Source organism: Teleopsis dalmanni, chromosome 1, assembly GCF_002237135.1.
Source record: "Teleopsis dalmanni isolate 2A chromosome 1, ASM223713v2, whole genome shotgun sequence".
NCBI classification, from domain to species: domain Eukaryota; kingdom Metazoa; phylum Arthropoda; class Insecta; order Diptera; family Diopsidae; genus Teleopsis; species Teleopsis dalmanni.
Genome location: NC_051846.1, coordinates 81080873 through 81091677, shown reverse-complemented (window position 1 = coordinate 81091677; position 10805 = coordinate 81080873). Strand labels below are relative to the sequence as shown.

Sequence of the window (10805 nt, the reverse complement as noted above, 5' to 3'; positions counted from 1 at the left end):
TCATCAAAAATTTTTTTATTGTTTTTCAAAGTATTCTCCAGTCTTCATAGAAGACAGGAAACTCATTATTAACAATTATACGCCGGTCAATTGTTAACTTATATAAAAGTACATACATTACTCAACGAGAAGTTATGATCTCTAAATCGTTATAAAATATTTAAATTAAAAGATAACTGGGTTTAACCTTATTAGAGAAGAAGTTCAAAGGCAACAAGATTAGATTAACTTGTAGTGACTAACACACCTTATCAACAATTGTTTCAAATACAATTTCCGACTTGTCAAAAGGTAGTAATCATGGTTCAGAAACCAAGATTCAGAGAAGCCTGACCGGTTACAGAACAATTTCGTTCTTGTCAATACTACGCAAAGTACTTAAGAAACTATTTTTTAATAACTATACTTGTTAAACCAGTTTTTTAAGTTTATCGAGGTTTTATTTAGGTTTTATCAAGATTTTATCGAGGCGTCTAAAGCAACCATTCGACAGTTGAAGAAGTCTATAAGATAGGTAAAGTAATAGAAAAATTCTTGAAAAAAGTTGTTATTTTGTGTTTTTAGATGTTTTACAAGTTTTTGATAAAGTTTAGCTTTAGAGACTACAACCTGAACTGCGGTATCAACACCCAAAACAATACAGCAATCAACAACGATTCTATATATCTAATATATACTTTCGCATAACTCAATGATATTTAAAGAAGATAGAAAGCAGAAGTGAGATAAAGCATCGTCCCAGGTCCACTATTGTTATTACTATGTAAAATAATACGACAGTAAAAACAGATAAATTGGCTAGGGCTCTACAAGCTATCGTTTCTAAAATTTTCTCTCCTAAGTTACAAACAAGTTGATAAACTTAAATATGATTTCTTTACAGAAGTTTGAAGAGTGAAACAAACCATAAAAAAATTTAAACTATTTGCTTTTTATTTCATATGTTTTTATATATTTTAGTTACAAAAATATTATTTTTTTTAATTTTTTAATTTTTTTTATGTAGATATTTTTTTTTATTATTTACGCGAATATTTTATAAGTTTTTATATTTTATAATTTTTTTAAAACAAAGTGGAAGAATGACAATTGCATTTTCGCAAAAACGCGGTTCTGGTTTTATGTATGGCGTATCCGACGAAAAATATATACCTGTAAAATATATAGAAAAGCATGCCATTCATTCGTTGGTACCAACATGTGTGATACCGGATTGTTTGAGAGGACAGGTAAAAGTTGATTTAAATGCGATCAGTATTGTATTCCATAGTACGCCTGAGAAACTGGTTGTATTGGCTGCTTTAGCTGTGGATAAACTTCCCTTGCCCGATGTTTACTCATGGTCTTCGTTAGACGTTGCTAGATGGATAAAGAGACTAGGATTTCCAGAATACCGTGTAAGTTGATTTGAAATCATTGTTTTAGTATTTTCTTTTAGAAAATATATATTAATCAAATGAACAATTATTGGAATTAAATTAATTCATAGAAAATTTTTTTAAATCAGATACTACCTGTTATTGATATACAAAATCATATATTTCGTAATTCCTATATATATTTCTATGTCATCTATTATTTCGAAATAAATAACCAATGAACAAAAACGTTCAAAATACAAAACAATCGATTTGCAGTAAATAGAGATTATTACAATATCGTATATTCAAGTACTCGGTGAAAAATTTGATAATATTAGAGTTCACGCATTAGAGATATTTCTAATGCGTGAACTCTCCAGATATGGCCCGTGTGACTTTTTCCTCTTCCCTCGACTCAAATTACCATTGCGAGGAACGCGTTTTGAGACCATAGAGGCCATATGATAAAAATCGCCACACGAAAATTTTTTTGACTTTTTGTACAGACGTCAAACGAAAACTAATCGTACGATATACGTTAAACTTTGACAGAATGTGTATAATAGTGTTGGCAGCGTGAAAATAAAAAAATTTGCCGATTGGATAAGTGCGGAAATTCAAAAATAGGCCTCTCGTTCTTTTTTGATCAGAAGGTATATCACCTATTATTATCATATTATTTTATTTTTGCGTGTGTATATTATATGTATTTAGATTTTCCTGAGCGAGTAGTAGATGATATCTACATAAAACATGTAGTTAACATATCTTGATTAGTTAAATATGATTTTTACAGTAATAGACAGATATTAATGGACAGTTTTTCCATTACTTTCAACATATAAAATTTTTTCACAGAGGTTTTCTTTAGATAGCTATGATCCTAATGGAACTTTTATTTCATAATTTCAGCCTTACTTCATTTTATTTAGATTCGTTCTTTCTCTTTAATATGCACAATGTGTATACAAAAAACAAATCTATTAACAACGACACTATAGAAACTTATTAATTATAAAATATTAATTGAATTAAAGTAATTAAATAAATTAATTAATAAAAAATTAAATTTTTAAAGGAAACATTTCAAGTAAATTGTGTATGCGGCAGTAATCTTATGTTGGTAAACGCAAAAGCATTAATTGCAATGAATATAAAAAACTTTGATCACATTAAGAAAATAACGGCAGAAATACGTTGTCTCTATCAAATGGAAAAGTTGAAGAATTTTCCCGAAAAGGAAAGAACTTTCACACCTTATGAGCACTTCAAGTTTTATCGTCACAAAACTGGTAATCGATATCAGAATATAAAACCAAGTAAGTTCTTTTGGGATAAGGAATTACTTGATGAGCAACCACGCACCTTGACACATTGGGATAAACTTAATGCTTGGATGAAACGTGAACCACTGGTGAAACAGAAAATAGTCATACCAAATTTACCACGCAGAAATCTATATAAATGTAAAGCTGTTAAAGAAGAAGAGGAAAAAAGTAGAGAGTTTGATTCTTATGATTGTACCTGCTTTCCTCCTTGTCTTTGTAATTGGCAAGAAGAAGAGAAAAAAGTAGCAGACCGATTTACATGCTTGAAAGATGAAGTATTAGTTGAACCTGATGAAACTATTGATACATTATCGTGTCTGCAGCATGTATATCCTGGACGTTATACATTCAGACCTATAAGCTTTGCTGATTCAATAAAAGGTGGTAATAGAATACCAAAAACTTGTCCGTGCAAAACTACTGATACAATACCATACTATAGTGTAATAAAAGTAGGACTTTTTGGTCAAAAAGTCACTAAAGTTCCAATGCACCGTGATAAGAACAAGCTATATACCCAAGCTATAAAAACTCACGAAGGCCAAAATTATCGAAATGAAAAATTGTATTCTTCCTCTTCTATATTTTAACTTAACAATTCAGGATCAACAAATTTCGACATCTAAATTAAGGAATGATTTTGTTTATATAATTATTATGTATAAAAATTTGCTGTAAAAAATTCTTAAAAACCAAAATGTATTTACCTACAATCATGAGCACATGTGATATTTAGCAAACAAAACCAAATTATATATTGTAATTTAAATATCTGAATAAAACTAGTAAATTAAAATTGAAATTTATCTTTAATATATCTAACATTACTTAAAATTGTTTAAGGAAATGAAAAATTCGTATATAAAAAAATGTTTACTTAAGATATATGCTTAGTCATCAACAATATTTGCTACAACAGTTAAGTTAGGCGTTGAAAAGAGAACTTTCTTCCTGACAACTTCATCTTCAAAACTCAATTAGGTATAAATAAAGAAAAGACATCGTTATAGTAGTTCTATTTCAAAAACAAGTTTAACTAAGAAAGCGAAGAGAAACAAGTTATAGTCAGAGGATCTAACGTCTTTATAGTGGATAAAATAAAGTTTTATGACGACCTAGAAGCTGCAAACATTAGCATTATATGCCAAAATGAAGTTTTAAGATATTGTCAACCCGTTTTATAAACCATCGAAGTTGAAATTATCCATGATTTAACATGTTTTATTGTCTCGTTTTATATTAATATTAATATATTGGTCATCACCTATTAGAAACAGATCATGACTTTATTTAGTATCAAACTCAACTAAAGGTGAAGAACATGTGTGTCACTTTTTGAACGAACAAGAAAACATTATTCTCTCTCTCAACCGATAAAACTTTCACTCTTTGGGTTACTCAGTTTAAAGTGGTATAGAAGATTGAACAATGTTAAACCATAATGAATGTTTAATAGACATATTTACGACTTAATGATGATTAATTCATACCCTAAGAACTAAGAGTTGTGGTTGCTTAATCATGATATTGACACTGTTCAGCAAATCAACATCCAGAAACTTTACTGACTTGATCATATCATTGAAATATTAAAAAGGATGTTGAAACCGATAGACAAAAGATGCTAAATGGATTTTATATACAAAGGGAGTACGAAGAAGAAGCACCTAAAAGAAGTGCTGCTTCACACTTAAACTCGGTAATGGGTTTTCAGGATCAGCATAGTAAGTGTGTGTTGATTCTGTTCTAAATAAGATTACCTTGAAAACTTTCAAATAAATTTATCATAATCGTAAGTACATTGCAATTCCTTTAAATGTTTAATAACTTTTCTCAAGATATGAGAAAGCATTTCTTTAGTGGGTGCTTATGTGGCAGTACTTCACCACTACTGTACTTACGAACCTTAGAATGTTAAAATAGTATATATGCAAGATAAGGTATAAAAATGTTATCTTTAGTTTTGTTGATCCATCAACACCGTTTATACAGGTAGTTATAGTAGAATATTACAAACCAATTAATTATTTTCATATTTCATTTTTATTTTCAAATTTATTTTTAACTTGGGTAGTCATTTATAGATTGAATTCCAATCTCCCAGGCACGTTTGATTGATAATGGATTTTATAATAGTGAAAACAGGTATTTTTTATAAATTCTTTCATTATTTTGTAAACTATATGGCTGAGTTTTCAAAATATAGGGCTTAAAAACTTATCATTCTTATATAGGGACGAATAACCAACCACAAATACTCGTGTATTTTGGTGTTTTATGCTTTTTCTTATATTCACCAGTTTGGTAAAAATTGAATTTACTAGCTGGCGTTATATGACATATGTAATTCAGGTTAGCGTTATCAACATAAAAAGTTTACAGCATCAAACCTGAATACATAGAACAGTAAGGTATATAGATGTAAGGTATAGTGGAGAAGTTGCTGAAAGTAACTGGTCTATTGATACCTTTTGTCAAATCGGCGTGCCGTGAAATCGCTATCACTTCTTCTTCTTCCTCTTGTTCTTGAGTTAGTGCTATTACGCACTTTTACTCTATAATGCATGGGGGGCTTATCTCTACCCCACACTAGGCTTTAACTAGGCTAAGAAATCATATCATTTATTTGTCTTTTAGTTAATAATGGACCTTAAATCAGCATATCTTCCTGAGAATCCAGAAGTGGACTTGAGGACTGTAAGGGCGGGGTTAAGTAGCGTATCACATGAGGTCGTATAAAAAATTTCATATAAAAATACATGCTTATCTAGATGTTGAAGTTTACCTAACTTAAGATTTAAAATTGTCGCTTTAAATATCAGTTAATTGTAAAAGTACTGAATTAGTATAGACAGTGTGCTTTCTAACAGAAGATCCTATATATACTACATATAATTTTGTCAACTAGAGCAGTTTATAATAATTTATACAATATATCACACCATTTAGTATACTAATTAGTGTATATGTATATCCTTGAGTAAAAAAAGTTTGTTTAGTAATAATATTTATTTTTGCATATATTAACACTATTATTACCTGTGCTAATATTTAAATTAAATTTAATAATACCTATCTTTTTCACTGTTTATTTGTTCTAAGAATTAATAGACATTTTATATTCCTTTTGGCTTAATTTAATCTGCCACTTAAGGTAAGGTTTGGCTTTCCTTGGGTTTTAAATTCATTTACAAATAAAATTAAAAATTCAAATAAAAATGAAACTAAGACCAATAAAATTACTCACAAACACAAAAACTAAATAAAATAGTTTTAAATTTATTTCTTACATATAATCCTGATTTTTTAGGGTCCATTTGGTTAAACATTTAGTTTTACTTTTATTTTATTTGTGGGTTTGTGGTTAATTTTGTTGACTTCAAGTATTTATTTTGCTTATTTTGGTAATAAAACTTTATCAAATAGAAAAAATATATAATTAAAATTTAAATTCAAATATTAGCACAATTTTTATATAAATGGGTAAAATACATGTAAATATGTAATATGTAAAATTAAAAATGTGTGACTTAGATAAATTTAGTTAGTTAACTCCATCTTTATTAATTCAAATACATATTACACTTATGTTGAGTTTAATATGTCCAATGAAAATATTGTATTTCTCGGACAATGAAATATTACCTATATATAAATATAGGTACATTCTCAGCAGTTTAACATTGTCGAATATTCAATTTCAAGCTTACAAGTATACACGAATAAATAAACAAATTTATTCAGATAAACTCTTCTGTTAAGTCTCAAGATCGACCTAGTCCAAATAGACAAGAAACGTACTAGTCAGCTGCTTTAACTTAGGCGTAATCTGCTAAGCAGTACGCTGTAAGTGCTGAAGAGTCACTGCCTACCAGGAAGACATGCTATGAGACTTGGTCTCACTTATAATGATTTTTGTCGGTTTTATTGCTCCGCAGATAATAAGGAAACTGTACTCCACCTCATGTCTCAGTGTCAACCATTGACTAAAAAATGATTCAAACCTTCGGGGACTTGTTCTTACCGACATGTCAGAGCTTCAATCCTGCAATTATTAGGCACTAGACCAAGTTTATAGGCTTTTCAGGATACTTCACTTGAAGTATTGAATGGGGTAGTAGTGCCTTTTAGCATTGCTCGTACGCCCTCCACTGCCCTTCTTTCGGAAATACTATTGAACAACGCTAAACCGTGTTATCACAACAGACCATTATCTAAGCCATCAGTCCAAGCTTACCTAATCTGCATTAAGTTAAAGAATAGAATGGAATATGAAAGGTACGACACGATTTTACTAGTTTTTTTGATTTAAATTTATTTGAAATAAAATAATCTCTCTTTAATCTTAAGCTTTAGATACAAGGCCATCGGTCCAAGCTTACCTAACCTGCATTAAGACACGACTTCACCCGTTTCTTGATTTAAATTTATTTGATATAAAATAATCTTTTTAATAGACACTTTCTACCGTATGTGCTTCTAACCTATGAAAGTTTTTAGCAAAACATATAGAGTCCATAAATGTCCTTCATAGAATCACCACTTCTCTATAAAAAGAAAATAGTCATTATATATAAACAACTGCACTTAAACGGAATTTATTAACTAAATACTTATTTTATAATTTCAATAGGCCATATTGAAACACATCTTGATAACCAAGAGGCACTTAATAGCCATAATTTACTTATCTTCAACACTTTAAGCTATATTAAAGAAGGAAATATTTTACTTTTTATACATTTGTAATAGAAATATTTTTTATATTTTTTGTTAAGAATTTATACATTATACTTCGTTATATATTTTGTAATTCTAATATACGAGAAGAATTTCATACTTTATAACTTTTGAAGTGTGAAGACCAAATCGAATTCAGTCATACGATTTATTATTGGACTGAAATTTTTAATATATTGTGCTTTCTGCCACTTCCTTAAATAATTTGACCATAATTTTGGTCAAGAAAATTGCAGCCCAATTCGAAAAATACTTCCAGTTCATCATTTCCACTTTAATGAAAAGCCACAAAAGTGACCTTCTCCTCTCAAAACATAACGTTGACGTTCAGTGGTGTGTGCTAAAGATGGCTACAGGTTAATAAATAATGTCACCAGCGTAATAGAGCCTACCAAAATGTGTGTCACACTAGTGAGACAAACAAAAAATATGGTGACTATTTGATACATGTTTTCATATAAACAAATTCTTACACAAAAAATAACAACATACAAGCTGTGCATTTATTGGAGCGCATAAATCACAGAAATCGCAATTTTGTTCTGTAGTCCATTTTTTTGAAAGAAGCTCGACAGCAGAATTATTGGCAACCGAAATTATTGTCCAAAGTGGTCGTTATCAACACTTTGTAGGCCACATGGCAATAGAATCTGGGTAAATTGTAAAAGGAAAATTATTTTATGCCTCCTTTGTTCGGTTAACTTACAAATTTATTACTATTTGTTCTTTTGTGATTTTTTCTGGCCTGTATTTTTTTCCTTTTTTTTGTTTCTGTATTAAAATATGTATAATGTATATGAGACTGGCAAGCCCTCCGCAGTGCCCATGACTATTTAACTGTCCATAAATAACAATCATCATCACTTCTAATAATATTTTCTTGCGCTACTTACTGGATATATAGGGTAAATAGCACAAAAAAAAATAGTTAAAAGGAGAGTTCGCTTGTCCAGAATAAAGCTGCGAAAATAATTTAATTTTATTCGGCGTTCCTATACCTTTCACATACGAAAAATTTAATATTTCAAAATGTAATGAAAGAAGTACTTTAATGGGGATTTATATACAATAATAAGCGTTAATATACATTTTAATTTGATTTGGGACAAAAATTTCTAAGAGAATATGAATATTAATGAAACTTTCACGTTATTACATTGTATTTATAGATACATATTTACATACTCATTTAATCCAAACATATATAGACATATATAATTATGTATATATTAATTATCGAAACATATTTCGCTCAACATTTTTCATAATAAGTAGGTGTACTTAATACTTTAATATGATATCATATAATTATAATATCATTGCAGAGATAATTAATTGACTTTATTTGTGACCATGAAATGGAATACTTATCTTTAGAAATGTAATATTATTCTTAATAATCAATTATGGCATTTAATTGAAATATAAAATTTGTTTGGAATTACAAATAACAAGTTAATAAAATTACTTAATTAAGCAAAAATTAAATAGACAGAATACAAACAAAATAGATTATATTGATATTTAACAACTTAAAATAAAATTTTATTTAATTAATTCAATTATTTTACAGCTGGTTTATTATTTCGTTCTAATATAAACACAGCAAGTGAATTTGTTAATAAAACTTTCACAGCAAATTAACAAAACTCCTGAAAAATGTGTGAATATATAAATCATGTACGGCTTTGGGTCAGTTGGTTAAGGAACGCTGGCTCTAAGTTTAAAATTTGGCAGGGCACGAGTTCGATTCCTGGTACTTGCAGTCTTAAAAAATTATATACAAATAATTAAATATTAAAAATAATTGCAAAAGACCACAGATGACGGGTATTTGGCAATATTCCAAACAGCTGTATATTCAGCCAAAACTGCAATTAATTAAAATAATATAAAAAGTATTTTTGTTGTTGTAGTTCAATACATTACGAAATTTCTCTATTTAACAAAAATTGTATTAAATTGACAGTAAACTTAAAAAAAAATAAACACAATATTTTAGAAGTATAGATTTCAAAAAATATGTCTTTTTTTTCTCTTTGTAGCCAATATCTGCATACCAACTTGCTTTAAAGCCGAAGAGAGAGGATCTCAGCAGTCCTTATTTTTTGCTCTGATTCAGGATAATTGAGGTAAACCCAACATATTAGTAAGCCGCGGCTTAGATTCAGAATCCTTATAGTTGACTCAAATCATCTCCATGAGAAATGGACATTGCACAAAAACTCTCCAGACGTGCTGTTAAAATACCATTCGAATGTGTTTTCATGGCGTTGTCAGCGACAGAGATCTAAGCTTAACCCATATCCGCCCAAGTAATTCTTGATCAAAATGTTTTAATTAGTAAGGAAATGGGGGGTGTGGAGTGAAGTCACAAATGTTTTTGTAAAGCTAAAGCTTCATACACTTAAAGTAATGATATAATATATAAATAAATATAAACTCTAAAGTTTTTCTAATATAAACAAAAAATCCAAGAAAAGTGATAAAATTTGCTGTTCGATTAATCGAACGTTGGGCGGATATGGGTTAATAAAAAAGATTGCTCATTGTGCATAATAAAACGTTTAGAACTTCTACTAAACCTATTTCGGTCAATCGACAATAAAATAACATTTTTGTTAGGTACTCGTAAGTTATGTATATTTTCACAATAATGCATAAATTTATACAAATGTGGAGTTAGGTTAGAGAGGTTAGCTTGCACACAAAAGCACATTGAACCACAAATTATGGCCTGTTGTGACACCACAGCTAATACATCAGATAACCGAAACAAGTACAATAACCAAAGCGGCCTGCTAACAGATATTGTCGAGATTTTTATTTATTTAAAATTTTACACAAAAATTTTTTTTGTATTTTATGTAATTCCTTATATCAAATAAGGCCCTCCCTTTTTAGAAAATATATAGCTTTTAATAATTTTTTTAAGTGCAGCCCATGGAAAAAATAAACAATTTTGCAAATTCTCTAAGTCCAAGAAAAATCTCTTTAATTAAAATTCCGATAAATTGTCGGCAACGATGTTGAAGACAACATCGACAGCTACTAGCACATTAAACAACGAATTGCATTCACAACAACAACAACAATAACAACATCTAAAGAGTCCAACAACTGAACCAAATGACAATCAATGTCAGTTATGTTGCTTTTGTTGCTCCATTTTCTATGTCGGTATTTTTAGTAACTTTTCAGTTTATATCTCTTAGAAACCGGAAGCATTACAACTTCCGTTTACTCCTTAAAGCTGTGCATTCATTCACTCCGTCAGTGCCATGCGAAGAGCTGCCAACTTCAAAGTTTATTCATTTATATTCATTTAAAAAAATTTTTTAGTTGCCCCTTCCATTTTTTGCTCCTGTCTCAGTTT

General features: G+C 29.2%; 1 protein-coding gene across 1 annotated transcript; it reads left to right on the top strand.

Annotated features, from left to right (window-relative positions):
- Window positions 1-1016: 1016 nt before the first annotated feature.
- LOC119669214 lies at window positions 1017-3425 on the top strand. The gene is made up of 2 exons (XM_038079036.1): window positions 1017-1397; window positions 2440-3425. Exons 1-2 carry the CDS (start codon window positions 1083-1085, stop codon window positions 3277-3279), a joined length of 1155 nt encoding a protein of 384 aa, XP_037934964.1. The 5' UTR covers window positions 1017-1082; the 3' UTR covers window positions 3280-3425.
- The last annotated feature ends 7380 nt before the right edge of the window (window positions 3426-10805 follow it).